The sequence below is a fragment of the Amyelois transitella genome, chromosome 16 (genome assembly GCF_032362555.1).
Source record: "Amyelois transitella isolate CPQ chromosome 16, ilAmyTran1.1, whole genome shotgun sequence".
Lineage (NCBI taxonomy): Eukaryota > Metazoa > Arthropoda > Insecta > Lepidoptera > Pyralidae > Amyelois > Amyelois transitella.
This window is the reverse complement of record NC_083519.1, coordinates 6,294,683-6,308,716: the sequence shown is the minus strand read 5'-3', so window position 1 is coordinate 6,308,716 and position 14,034 is coordinate 6,294,683. Positions and strand designations below refer to the sequence as shown.

General features: G+C 40.5%; 1 protein-coding gene across 3 annotated transcripts in view; it reads left to right on the top strand.

The window, feature by feature from the left end:
• The window catches only part of LOC106129619 (dynein heavy chain, cytoplasmic), a 49,065-nt gene that overhangs the window by 32,159 nt on the left and 2,872 nt on the right, over positions 1-14,034 (top strand). For 2 of the 3 annotated variants that reach the window (XM_060948556.1, XM_060948554.1), the window contains 24 exons: positions 369-470; positions 567-666; positions 2,861-3,059; positions 3,835-3,952; positions 4,207-4,422; positions 4,785-4,940; positions 5,239-5,412; positions 5,637-5,801; positions 6,193-6,329; positions 6,680-6,840; positions 7,277-7,419; positions 7,564-7,632; positions 7,777-7,950; positions 8,238-8,458; positions 8,754-8,922; positions 9,324-9,498; positions 9,736-9,853; positions 10,063-10,936; positions 11,242-11,314; positions 11,599-11,720; positions 12,187-12,372; positions 12,742-12,870; positions 13,272-13,380; positions 13,704-13,801. In XM_060948556.1, the coding sequence (XP_060804539.1) occupies positions 369-470; positions 567-666; positions 2,861-3,059; positions 3,835-3,952; positions 4,207-4,422; positions 4,785-4,940; positions 5,239-5,412; positions 5,637-5,801; positions 6,193-6,329; positions 6,680-6,840; positions 7,277-7,419; positions 7,564-7,632; positions 7,777-7,950; positions 8,238-8,458; positions 8,754-8,922; positions 9,324-9,498; positions 9,736-9,853; positions 10,063-10,936; positions 11,242-11,314; positions 11,599-11,720; positions 12,187-12,372; positions 12,742-12,870; positions 13,272-13,380; positions 13,704-13,801 (4,188 nt within the window). Of the gene's footprint in view, positions 1-368; positions 471-566; positions 667-1,438; positions 1,635-2,860; positions 3,060-3,834; positions 3,953-4,206; positions 4,423-4,784; positions 4,941-5,238; positions 5,413-5,636; positions 5,802-6,192; positions 6,330-6,679; positions 6,841-7,276; positions 7,420-7,563; positions 7,633-7,776; positions 7,951-8,237; positions 8,459-8,753; positions 8,923-9,323; positions 9,499-9,735; positions 9,854-10,062; positions 10,937-11,241; positions 11,315-11,598; positions 11,721-12,186; positions 12,373-12,741; positions 12,871-13,271; positions 13,381-13,703; positions 13,802-14,034 lie in introns of all 3 variants that reach the window. The other variant, XM_060948555.1, reaches the window with a different exon arrangement.

Genomic DNA, 14,034 nt, shown 5'->3' with positions numbered 1-14,034 from the left:
AGAGTGATAACTGTACTTGAAAGTGGGCCGATTTTTTTAAGACATCACAGCGTAGGCTCTTCATACAATACAAATCAGTTGAATGCAAATCACTGCCAGATTTAGATGACAACATAAGCGGCAAAGGTGAAATTAAATACATGTGACGCTCAGTTTCAAGTATTTCGTTAAACTATAAGGTTACCGCTAGCCATCAAAGAACTACCTACTATCTTTAAGATCCACTTAGTAGTACAGAAAACCCAATGGCTGAGTCGCTTTACAAAGACGGAAGAAAACGTTGAAATAAACATCTTTATTGACGCGATATACTCAAAAGTCACATTTTACTCATAATTAAAAGAGTGACGTATAAATTATGATTGCAGGAACTGCAAGCCAAGAACGAAGCGGCTAACGCTAAATTGCGTCAAATGGTGAAAGATCAACAGGAGGCTGAGAAGAAGAAAGTCGAGAGCCAGGAGATTCAGGTTTCATTATTTGCCTTCATAATTATCATAATTTCTTGCAAGGTGGTTCTGAAATTACATTATTTCTAAATGTTTTTATTTCGTGTTTTAAAATAGGTTGCACTGGAAAAACAAACAAAGGAGATCGAAGCGAAACGAAGAGACGTAATGGCTGATTTAGCACAAGTAGAACCGGCTGTCATCGAGGCGCAAAACGGTTTGGTTTTCATTTCCATTTGTATTGTAGTTAGACCATATCTTCAACCTTTCTTTTACTGAAAGATCAGTCTTGATTAAGATCAACTTTCCCTCAATTACACATTATTAGCTCCAGTACTTAAAAAAATAAGAAATATCATCGCATGTTACGTGTTTCCAAGTTTACAGACGATTTGCTTAACTTCTGTAGTTAGTTTGCAAAGTCACAAAACGATGCCAACAAATTATGTATGTATATTTCAATAAATACTTTTAAGTTTATTGATATGTAATCAGTATGGTAGAAAGAATTAAACGCAATGTTACAGTTTTATGTGAATGTGTTAAATGACTTGTTAATTGTATAATTTAGCACTGTAGCTTGACTTGATATGAATATAGCTATGATATAAAGCTTGACCAGAAATATTGCAGACCTGTCAATGAGGGCGCTAGTTTCGCGTTTCATATAGCAACACCAAATAGTTATGTCATATGGAGTGAATAGTACAGTACGGTGATTAATCAATTGTGTACTATTGTCCTTCTATGCACTATATTAACCTTCCTATTTTAGAAGATGTACAGGAAAAAAGCAGCCATAAACTAGACTGACTTGTATAAATAATATCGTCTAGTTATCTTACTATTTGTTATAAGTAATTATTGCCAATCGTCTCCTATATTTCTGGTCAATCTTTACCAATAATTGTCTCAAAAACAAAAACAGTTAATGAAACCGAAAAATAGGCTTCTTGCCACTTAGTATTAAACATGAAGATACGATTTAGCCGTGCGGTCGATCAAGAAGCAGCAGTTGGTGGAAGTGCGTTCAATGGCCAATCCTCCGTCGGTGGTGAAGATGGCGCTGGAGTCGATCTGCACTCTCTTGGGCGAGAAGGGAGATTCCTGGAAAGGCATCCGCTCCGTCGTCATGAAGGACAACTTCATATCCACTATAGTTAACTTTGAGACTGAGAATATCACGTTAGTTTCCATTTTCTGTAACGGATAGCACGTCACTGTATTATTGAATGCAAATTCCATTTTTAGGGTAAATTAACTTTTCCCGCAATGATTCGTAGCAATGGTTGTCGCTCGTGAATCTCATGTCGTTTCGCGGGATTATAAAAATCTTTTGAATTTTACCAATTACGAAATTCTTAGTAAATAAACATTTTATTTTATTTGACTTTGAAAATTTTGTACTATGTTTTGCCTTGTACGAACATGCCGTACATTGACAAAACGATCACAGAGTCAAGTACGAATAACCCATTTTGAAACATCAAAATATCGTGACCTGCTATCTACACATTATTTGATAATTGTTGAAATTGGAAAAGTTTAATATTTCTTTATTGTTATTGTATCTAGAGTGTCTGTTTAAGATAGTTAAACATATTAGATAGCTACATTGTATTTATTGGCAAAAACATAATCTACTGTACTTTATAACTTTTGCATCGAATGTTTGTTAATTGAATTGTATTACCTTACTTAGTAGTTCTTTACGTTTTTCAGCCATTTTGCTATGGATTGTACGTTTAATATTATTAATAGTCACATTTTGGACTATTGCAAGAATATTAAAGAAAAAATAATTCATAAAATTTAATACATATTTGTTACTAAATAATTATCATTATGTACATAAGCTAAGCTCGCTTGCATCATGTGACTGTTGTTATTAATATTATAGAAAAAAAACTGTGATCACTGTATTGTATGTACTTATTTAAAAAATGGCATCTATGTAAGGCACACTAATAGTAATCGTGACTAACAAACTAAGCATCGTCGTGAAACATTAACAAACGTTTTAACATTTGCCTTATCGTGTTTCCGTTGACATTTTCAAATATCGACTCTGGGCCGTAGATTATTGTGTCCTTAGCTTTGCTTCGCTTTTCTTCGATTCTAAAGGGACTTCTATTAGTTTTAGGTTTCGATCTCACATCTTCTCTGTACCACGTAGTAATACAATATGTTGAATCGGGATCATGTTAAAGAAAAGCGTAACATAGCGACACACGTCTCGGTCCATCTCCTTACAGTGATCTAATTACAATGTTAATCGTACAACAATGCTAGCGCATGAGACACGACGCTAAACGCCTTTTTTGTTTCTCTCCTTTTTACTATCTCGCTCACGCTTCGTGCTGGTGACGGACACGCCGCTCGCCGACCGGACTCGACATTTAAATATACAGCGGTGAAGTCTATAAAGAAACAGCACCTAGTGGAAGTGAGGTCTATGGGCAACCCGCCAGCCATCGTCAAGGTTGCCTTGGAATCCATCTGCCTCCTGCTCGGTGAAAACGCCACGGACTGGAAGGCCATCCGAGCCGTCATCATGCGGGAAAACTTCATCAACAGTATCGTCTCCAACTTCTCCACTGAGGACATAACGTGAGCAATGATTCACTCCCACCCACGCCCCACCTCAATACCCCTCCCTCTTTTTGGTGGAAGCGCATGGCATTGATGGTTGCATCTGAAGCCTGAATACGCTTGAAGCATGCTTATTGCATTATAGTCGAGTTTCTTTGCACGTTTTAACTCTGATCGGGAAATGGCATTTTGGTGATGGCTTACTAATTTACGTAGTTTTTGGAGTATGACTTGAATTTAGCCAATAAAACACTAATATGGCGGATCAATAGAAATTATTTCATTTCATATTTCTACAGGTTTAAATATTTTGTCGTTATTTAATTGTTGTCTACTTTCGGCATTTGAATTTCAAAAAAATATTACATTAATATATTAACCGAATGAAATATAGAAGTCTACTCCCATTTATTTAAACGTCGGACGCATGAATGTATTTGCCAATAAATAACATTCGTCTATTAAAACAATCAAGTCACCATCAACAGTGAACAATAAGCTTGTTTATTTTGACAATTTTTTTTTGTTTTATTTTTGCTATCTAATGTGTCTTCCTATCAAACAGCGAGAGACATTGGATGGACATTATTATTATTTTTGCTATGTGTGGTAAGTGATGTCCAAAAAAACATTAAGTCGAGGATTGGGGTTTACTGCATGTCACCGATAAAATTTTCACGGGTAAAGATTTACGTCGAAATTAAAAGTTGGGTTTATTGGCATTGCACGTAAAGCACGTTAATATTAAATGTTCAAAGTTAGAACTCCTTTTAATCATTTGTGTGTCTGCCAGTGACGATGTACGAGAGAAGATGAAGACGCGGTACCTTAGCAACCCTGATTACAACTTCGAGAAAGTAAACAGGGCTAGTATGGCTTGCGGTCCTATGGTCAAATGGGCTATCGCTCAGGTGAGTTCAGTACCTAATAGTTTGTTATAATAAAAGTAAATCAATATTATCACGCAAGGAAAAATAATATCAGCCCCAATAACATGTTTCTCCCAATAAGTTCAATCTATATGATTGTAGTCCTTTGCTTTAAACAATCGTAACTGTCATTCCATTAATTATGGCCACATATGAAAGTATGCATCTTTGTATCTCAGGTGGTATAATTTGGTCGACTATACATTGTACATTAATCTGTAATTGTTAATATCTAGATCGAATACGCCGACATGTTGAAACGCGTGGAGCCTCTACGCAACGAGCTAAAAGCACTGGAAGACCAGGCCCAAAGCAACGTAAAGGCTGGCGATGAAGTAAGAGAACTTATTGCCCAACTAGAAAAATCCATCGCGTCTTACAAGGAGGAATACGCGCAGCTCATCAGTCAAGCACAGGCTATCAAGACTGACTTGGAAAATGTACAGGCTAAGGTTAGTGTATGCCACTGTTATACCATTACTTTATTTAGGATTCCGTTTATCAAAATATGCAAAATATTAGTACCAAAACCAATTGTAGTAGAAGGTTGAAGCTTGCTTTCTACCACGTAAAGGTCATAATTTGGATAGATGCAATCTCAGTTTAGCATAAAATATTATGTAACAAGCGATTGGACTGATCTAAAGAAACTAAACTGTGTCCAAAATTTAAAAAAAAAAACCTTTCAATTATTTGAACTTCCAAAAGACTCAATACTGTCCACATATTTTTGATGCAAAACATATTATCCACTTGCTAAAGAGACTAAATTCACTTCATACATGATTTATACCGTACGACTGTTTATATCCAGGTGGATCGCTCCATAGCCTTGCTGAAGAGCCTTGTGATCGAGCGTGAACGCTGGGAGTCCAGTTCGGAGACGTTCCGTTCGCAAATGAGCACCATAGTAGGCGACGTTTTGTTGTCCGCCGCCTTTATCGCTTACGGAGGGTACTTTGATCAGCACGTGAGTATAAATTTTCTAAGTATAAGCAAAGATTATCAATTTTTTTTCAGATGTTTAATTTATAAAATATATTCTATCATGTCTGTTTGCCTTAGGACGTAGGCAGAGAGTATTATAGTGAGATAGACGTTTTGCCGCGATCACAGTTTACTGTTGATTGGGGTTCACATACTTACATTACTTACTCCTTTCTGATAATTTCGAATATAACGAGCGTTCTCTCATAAGAGAACATTCACAATTTGTTCGTCAACTAAATCGTAAAGATTTTCGAAACTCATTGATAATTTAATTACAGTACCGTCAAAACCTATTCACGACGTGGACATCGCACCTCGCCGCAGCGAACATAAAGTACCGTGCAGACATCGCTCGCACGGAGTACCTCAGTAACCCCGACGAGAGACTGCGCTGGCAGGCCAATGCTCTGCCTACCGACGAGTTGTGCGTGGAGAATGCTATCATGCTTAAGGTATACATATATATCTCACTATCTCGCCTTTATCCCTAAAGAGATAAAGTTAGTAAGAGAAGTTATAAAACTACGTTTTTTATTCTATCAGATTACTATCCCACCTCCACTCATTACTAAGGCTACACTCCCCTAGCTGTGCTACCAGACCACAATGGAATAACAAAGGATAAAATTCAAAATACCATGATAAATAACATTAAAATATATACTTTGTATTGCAGCGCTTCAACCGCTACCCGCTGATCATCGACCCGTCGGGCCAGGCCACGGAGTTCATCATGCGAGAGTTCAAGGAGCGCAAGATCACCAAGACTTCCTTCTTGGACGACTCCTTCAGGAAGAACCTGGAGTCTGCGCTGCGGTTCGGAAACCCCTTGCTTGTACAGGTTAGTGTTGATATCAGTTTTACAGGTATTGAATCATTTTTATAAGTTGCCTGCCTAGCGTTATTTCCTGAAACATCTTCAACTCTCTGGAGACCGGGGTGCGCCTTTTGGCCATGTTCCTGGATCGAGGTCAAGTAGATCTTGGATTTTAAGTCAGGTTTTAGTTTCATCTTGGCGTGTGCCTTCTTGCACCCTCAGCTACTATTCTTTGTGGCCTGAGCTTTAATGAAGCCGTTTATTCATTTTAAATATAATGTGAGCCAACGCAAATAGACCTAATACTAAGTAATCTACATTACTTCGCTGCGACACGAAATACGACTCAATCAGTTCCTTTATATTTGCGAGTGCGTTCAGACTTTAAACAGTTTTTTTTTTTTTCAATAAATAGGACGTCGAAAATTACGACCCGATCCTGAATCCAGTGCTGAATCGTGAGTTGCGGCGCACGGGAGGCCGCGTGCTCATCACGCTGGGAGACCAAGACATTGATCTCAGTCCGTCCTTCGTCATATTCCTTAGCACTAGGTACTGAATTCAATTCCTTTTGTTGTAAGTCATTACTTCGACAATATTGCTATTTATTTGAATTTTCACGTTTATCATATTTGATAGAAATTGAAAATTTGAAATTGAAAGTTGGTCTTTGTTTTAGGCGACAGCCTAGTAATGAAGTGGGTAGCATTCTATCACTGTTTGCATCTTAATTCCGTCACTAAGCCATCCAGCTAAACGCGGCCTTACAAAGCATTATGGCTACTGCCTATGTTTACTTTATCAATCATTCTCATTAGTTCGCCAGGGTCACTTTGATCATCGAATTTAATAAGTAGGCATTTTTAAGGGATAGATATAACAATATTAATGTATGTGCCTAGGGACCCAACAGTGGAGTTCCCCCCGGACATGTGCTCCCGCGTGACGTTCGTCAACTTCACGGTGACGCGCTCGTCGCTGCAGTCGCAGTGCTTGCACCGCGTGCTCAAGGCGGAGAGGCCGGACATCGATACGAAGCGATCCGACTTACTCAAGCTGCAAGGTAACACTATTTTTATGTTTACCTTTGAATAAAATGGAATTAAATATTGTTATCCTGTTCTTATTCTCGGCGTCGTGTCAAGAGTCTATGATAAATTTGTACACTACAGTATTCGGTTAAGTTTATAGAAATTGTCATCATCAACTCAATCACGCTTCAAAATAAACCCCTGCAATGACCCCTGCGGGCCCGCCTGCGTTCAGTGACTTTCTTCATTATTAATTTTTCGGAACATTATGAATCTTTTTATTACCTTGTTTGTACTATAAAACTCATGAGTTTTACCAGAAATTGTTTTCGGATAATTCGGAGGTCAGATGAAGAAATTACTTTTACAACAGACACATATCCCATTTTGTATTTTGTTGATGATAACTTATCATTGATAAACAAGTATGTTGCTTACGATGCACAATTAATCAAAATTATATTTAAGGTGAATTCCATCTTCGTTTGCGGCAATTGGAAAAGTCCCTCTTGCAAGCGCTCAACGACGCAAAAGGCAAGATCTTGGACGATGATTCTGTCATTGCGACCCTGGAAACCCTTAAGAAAGAGGCTGATGATATTGGACAGAAGGTAATATTATTGAGTAAAATTCAAAATTTCAGAAAATCTTTAATTCAATTTTAAGCATATAAAATTTCTGTACCACTCCCGATTTTCTATTATGTATAAACAGTATTAAGAGCAAATGAAATTATCTTTATAATTTATTTTTAGGTGGAGGAAACCGACAAAGTCATAGCTGAGATTGAAACCGTTAGCCAACAATACTTGCCGCTTTCACAAGTAAGTGGGATAAACAATGGTTTAAAAAGTAACCCATACCATTAGAAAATAATATTTTAATTTTATTCACCATAGCAGTCAATGTTAAAATCTGTCATTTTAATTATATCTTTTTTCAACAAAAATATTCACACAATTATGCAGGCTTGCAGCAGCATCTACTTCACAATGGAGTCGCTGAACCAAGTGCACTTCCTGTACCAGTACTCTCTGAAGATGTTCCTCGACATATTCAGCACTGTGTTGGTGTGTCCGCTGCTCAATGGCGTAACTGACTACACGGCCAGGTTAAAGACCATCACTGAGGAACTGTTTACTGTGAGTTGTTTCATAATGCTAATGTTATTGTTTCTCGACACATGTAACACTGTTTGTGTGTCTACTGCTCAATGGCGTTATTGTTTTGTAATGTTCATCTTTATACCCGTCTGTAGTAATCTAGCTACGGTAATTTCGTTAAAAAGCTATGAAGAATATGTTTTTACCTCCCCTAGTATATCTTTTGTTAGGTTAACAATTTTGGATTTAGAAATCCGTTTACTATTTAACCTTAATGTCTTTTAAAATGATAACCTGACAAGTAATATAACGAGTGAGGAATCCAGGCGGTGTACGAGCGCGTGGCGCGCGGCATGCTGCACACGGACCGGCTGACGTTCGCGCTGCTGCTGTGCCGCATCCAGCTGAAGGGCGCGGGCGCGGAGGACACGCTGGAGCGCTCGTTCGGCGTGTTCCTGGCCGGCAAGGACGGCTACGCGGCGCCCGCGCACGCGCCCGACCAGCTCACGCCGCAGCAGCGGGACGCGGCCGCCAGGCTGGCCAACAGGTGCCTTTCTACATCTCTTCTTGTTATCTTCTCCCTCTTGGAACATCTGTGGAGAGGGGCCCGGGATGTGCTGTCTTCTGCAACCTTTACAGGAGCACCCAATTTAATTGGATCATGATTAATGTTACCTTTTTTTTATTTTTTTTAAACCTGTTCTTTATTCTTAGCTGTTTTATTAACCTTTCTCAACTCAGACAGAAACATATTATTAATAGTTACTCATCTCACTGTTTTATATACCGTTTTTTAATATTTTAGCAAGCAACATTTGTAATGTATTGAGTTATGATTGCAGACTGCCGGCGTTCCGCAACCTGCTGGCGAAGGCGGCGTCGCTGCCGGAGCTGGGCGCGTGGCTGGCGCAGGCGGCGCCCGAGCAGTGCGTGCCCACGCTGTGGGACAGCGAGCCCGCGCAGCCGCCGCCGCCGCACACGCACGCCATGTACCGCCTGCTGCTCATACAGGTGATCCACTATATACTAACAATTCGCCTTTAATACACTCTGCGTTTCGTTTGCTTCCTCGGAACCCAGGGTGGAAAAGGAGAAGTTACTTTTAAACTGCTGCGGAATGAAGCCAGCTGTACCCAAACGATGCCTAATTGTAGATGTAGTGTTGCAAATACCTTTGCTTCGAAACATTTTTCGTCGTCATTTATAATTGCCACACCTCGCTACAAACGATGCGTTAACCGTTCCTAACAAAACGTGAGCGGCTCTCATTTTTTTGGAACACAGTGATGACAACGACAAATCGAAGTGCTGGGGAGTTAACATGCACATATACTGTACAGTAATAAACTCGCGTATTGATATGTTGTATATTTTAATGTGTAAATAAATGAATGTACTATTTCGTCACGCAGGCATTCCGCCCCGACCGCGTGATAGCCGCGGCCACACAGCTAGTGACGGCGGTTCTCGGCAGCTCCTTCATGGCCAAGGCGGAGACGGAGTTAGACCTCACCTCCATCACAGAGCATCAACTCAATGCTACCACGCCCGCGCTGCTCTGCTCTGTGCCCGGATATGATGCTAGCGGTGAGGACGATTTGTATTTAGTTACGGAATTTTGTTGTAAACAAATTACGATTTCTCTTTTGTTAAAAGCGACGTCCATTTCAATGAGGTTTTTCTTCTCTATGAGAAACAGGTTATTAAAAATGTTTTTTTTTTTAATGAAATTCTAATAAGTATATTAAATATCCGAGATAAACATTATATTTCAAGGGGAGTATAATATATCTGGGATGATCCAATTTTGTAAACCTGTTTCAGGCCGCGTGGATGACATGGCTACGGACCTGAACAAGCCTTTGTCAAGCATCGCCATTGGTTCAGCCGAAGGCTTCAACCAGGCTGAGAGAGCAATCAATACGGCGTGTAAAACTGGACGGTGAGTCAATTTCGTGACTTGGAGGGAAACACCTGCCACTTTTTAACATACATACATATCATCACGTCTTTATCCCTTGCCGGGAAGACAGAAAATCTTGAAAAGACTGAAAGGCCATAGTTTCACATTGGCTCAAAATAGTTCTCTCATCATAGTTTATTCTCTGTATATAATACAACGATTTGTAAACTAGTGCTTGTTTTTTTCAGGTGGGTGATGTTGAAGAACGTGCACCTAGCGCCAGTGTGGCTCGTGCAGCTGGAGAAGAAGCTGCACTCGCTGTCGCCGCACCCCAGCTTCCGCTTGTTCCTGACGACGGAGATCAGCCCCAAGCTGCCCGTCAACCTGCTGCGCGCCGGCCGCGTGCTGGTGTTCGAGCCGCCGCCCGGCATCCGCGCCAACCTGCTGCGGACCTTCGCCACGGTCTGTCTGTCTGTCTGTGTGTCTGTGTCTCCTCACAGCTCCCCCTTGTTCCTGACGACGGAGATCAGCCCCAAGCTGCCCGTCAACCTGCTGCGCGCCGGCCGCGTGCTGGTGTTCGAGCCGCCGCCCGGCATCCGCGCCAACCTGCTGCGGACCTTCGCCACGGTCTGTCTGTCTGTCTGTGTGTCTGTGTCTCCTCACAGCTCCCCCTTGTTCCTGACGACGGAGATCAGCCCCAAGCTGCCCGTCAACCTGCTGCGCGCCGGCCGCGTGCTGGTGTTCGAGCCGCCGCCCGGCATCCGCGCCAACCTGCTGCGGACCTTCGCCACGGTCTGTCTGTCTGTCTGTGTGTCTGTGTCTCCTCACAGCTCCCCCTTGTTCCTGACGACGGAGATCAGCCCCAAGCTGCCCGTCAACCTGCTGCGCGCCGGCCGCGTGCTGGTGTTCGAGCCGCCGCCCGGCATCCGCGCCAACCTGCTGCGGACCTTCGCCACGGTCTGTCTGTCTGTCTGTGTGTCTGTGTCTCCTCACAGCTCCCCCTTGTTCCTGACGACGGAGATCAGCCCCAAGCTGCCCGTCAACCTGCTGCGCGCCGGCCGCGTGCTGGTGTTCGAGCCGCCGCCCGGCATCCGCGCCAACCTGCTGCGGACCTTCGCCACGGTCTGTCTGTCTGTCTGTGTGTCTGTGTCTCCTCACAGCTCCCCCTTGTTCCTGACGACGGAGATCAGCCCCAAGACCTTTTACAGTCATTAAAATAGTCAATCTTCGTCATAATTTCCAAGCGATACCTATGGAATGACATCTTACTGCCTTTTACGCACTCCTAAAACTCCCTGTGTTGTGTTAAAAGAAATAAAAAATCCTAAGTTTTATTCCTTCGTAAAATAGCACTTCTATGACTGATTTTTTTGTTCTTACCTTGCAATAAATGAAAATTATTAAATATCTCATATCTTCGTTACCAGGTTCCGGCAGCGCGGATGATGAAACCTCCTTCCGAGCGTGCGAGATTATACTTCTTACTCGCTTGGTTCCATGGTATGTACTTTTTGAACAACACTATCACTAAAAAATGCTTTTGTATACATACATAATTATTTCAGCATAACAAAAAGTTTTTCTAATGATTTAGTTATAGTTTCACGCTTAATATTAACCTTGGCTACAATTATCAGTCGGATTTTAGGTCGATAAATTGTAGCACACAGCCATCCTCGATAAACCAAACCAAATCCATGTGCCTCATGTGACTTGCGGTACAAAGATAACTGTTGAATATTAAATGCCCAAATATCATCTTCATATCTATATACAATTTACAGGTATCGTACAAGAACGCCTTCGGTACGTGCCGCTGGGCTGGGCGAAATACTACGAGTTCAACGAGTCCGACCTGCGCGTCGCCTGCGACACGCTGGACACTTGGATCGACGCCACTGCTATGGTGAGTTCTTATAACATTTTTTTTTTTTTAATAAATTGTAACATTAATATTTCTAACCCCAAATTGACTCTTTATATCTTATCTACAATAGAAAGAAAAAAAATATAACGAGCTATATCCATGTTCATTGCACTACTGAAATATGGGATCCTTTTGTGTAAAACAAATAACAAATGGACTTTAGACTTACGTAACTTACACTGTAATTTGAACTATATGCAATTCATTTAATTTATTACATTTAATTTTATACTATGATCTAAAATCAGCTCGATTAAGCATTATCATAATAATTATGCACTCAAATACAATTCTAATTTTTCATATTTTTTTTTACATCTATTTAGTGTCTATTGCCAGCCATTATTATTAAACAAATGAGGTTGCATTTATCTTTTTAAACTGTGGTCCCTGAATTGTACAATCCATTTATCGTACAAACATTAACTGCCACTTTGTTATCCAGGGTCGCACCAACCTGCCTCCGGAGAAGGTCCCGTGGGAGGCCCTCGTGACTCTCCTGTCTCAATGCATCTACGGCGGCAAGATCGACAACTTGTTCGACCAGAGATTGTTACACTCCTTCCTCTGCAAGCTGTTCACGCCGCGCTCCTTCGAGGCTGACTTCGCGCTGGTCGCCAATGTGGACGGCGTGAGTGTCGCTCTTTTGTTGTAACTTGTGTCGCAATAGTGATAAAGCTTGATCAAATCTAGAGATATTCTTAAAATGCAACGATGACACAAGCGGTATAATACCATCACTAATTTTACAGAAATATTTGCACATTGTTTTTGGACTAAACTTGGCGTTTGGGTTAAGCAATCTGTCTACTCCGTTAAAGACGTAAAAATGACAATAAAAATATTATACCCTGATTTCGAAGTATCATAATACTTTGCAACAGAGCTATCATTAAAGATTTCAATATATTATAATCTCTTACGGGGAAGACAGAGCAAACATGTATATATAATAGATGTAATCGACCTATACAAATGTAATGTTGATGTTTGGCGGCAGGCGACAGGCAACCAGCGCCACATCACGATGCCGGACGGCAACCGGCGCGACCACTTCCTCAAGTGGATCGAGGAGCTCTCCGACAGGCAGACGCCGTCTTGGCTGGGCCTGCCCAACAACGCTGAGAAGGTGACTTATCTTTACAATATTTAGAAGGAAAAACATCAATCAATTTGACGTGTTTACGGTCTTGGATAAATTTTATTTTATTGTCAGGGCTTTTATTCACGTTCATGTCTGTGCCAGCTGTTTTTCTTTAGATTTTTTTAACCCGTCATTACTATCATGTAAAACGTTATTATAATCATTGTTAACATTGTCGAATATTGGAAAGACCAGCTCCCGTTACTAAGTTTGAAAGGACGTATATATTTTTATTTAAACTTTATGCACGTAAAATGTACAATAGGTGGATTTAATAAAATAAATAATAATACTTAATAAATAAATAATAAACTCGATGGCTGTTCATAATGGGAACATCTTACGCTTTGATTGTGCATTTGTTTACATGAGTTGTATGTGACCAGGTGCTACTGACGACGCAAGGCAGCGACCTGGTGTCCAAGTTGCTCAAGATGCAGCAGCTCGAAGATGAAGAGGAACTCGCCTATAACGCGGCCACACAGGATGATCCAAGTATGCTTTACTTCACTAATTTTTCCCCGGGACTTCGCCCCTATGGGAATTTCACAATGTCCTTGAAATAATGCTTTGTACTATTTTGTTAGAAATTCTACGTATCTGTATTGACACTAGAAACGGATTTTGCTGAAAGACAAATTTAAACAAGGAAAGAATTTACAAGAAGCCCAAGGGAAAGATTTTTTTGTATTCCCCCAAATCAAAAATTTCAACTATCTGTTGTCAAATATTTGTATATATATTTCTCTTGGTTAATTTAAAAGCACAAAATAAAATATAGTAAAACCACAAAATTAATTTTAACATAATTTATACAGTGGCAATGGTAGTGGAAGGCGATGGAAGACCGGCGTGGATGAAGACTCTGCACCAGACGGCTACCACCTGGCTAGAGCTGCTGCCCAAGGAGTTGCCGGTAATTTTTACATTTATTTTTTACGAATATTTGTATAACACGTTTACGAGGCACCTACGTTGTTATGAAAAATAGGTATAGATTTACGAAAATCAGTCATTTGCATAATTGAATCGTTGAAACCAACGAAAAAAGTCAAAACTACTTTCTTAGGAGTTTATTCAATAGTTTTTGAGTCAGTTCAAAACCATAAAACGATTAAAAAGAAAGACTAAGCTAAGCTTTCTTTTGTA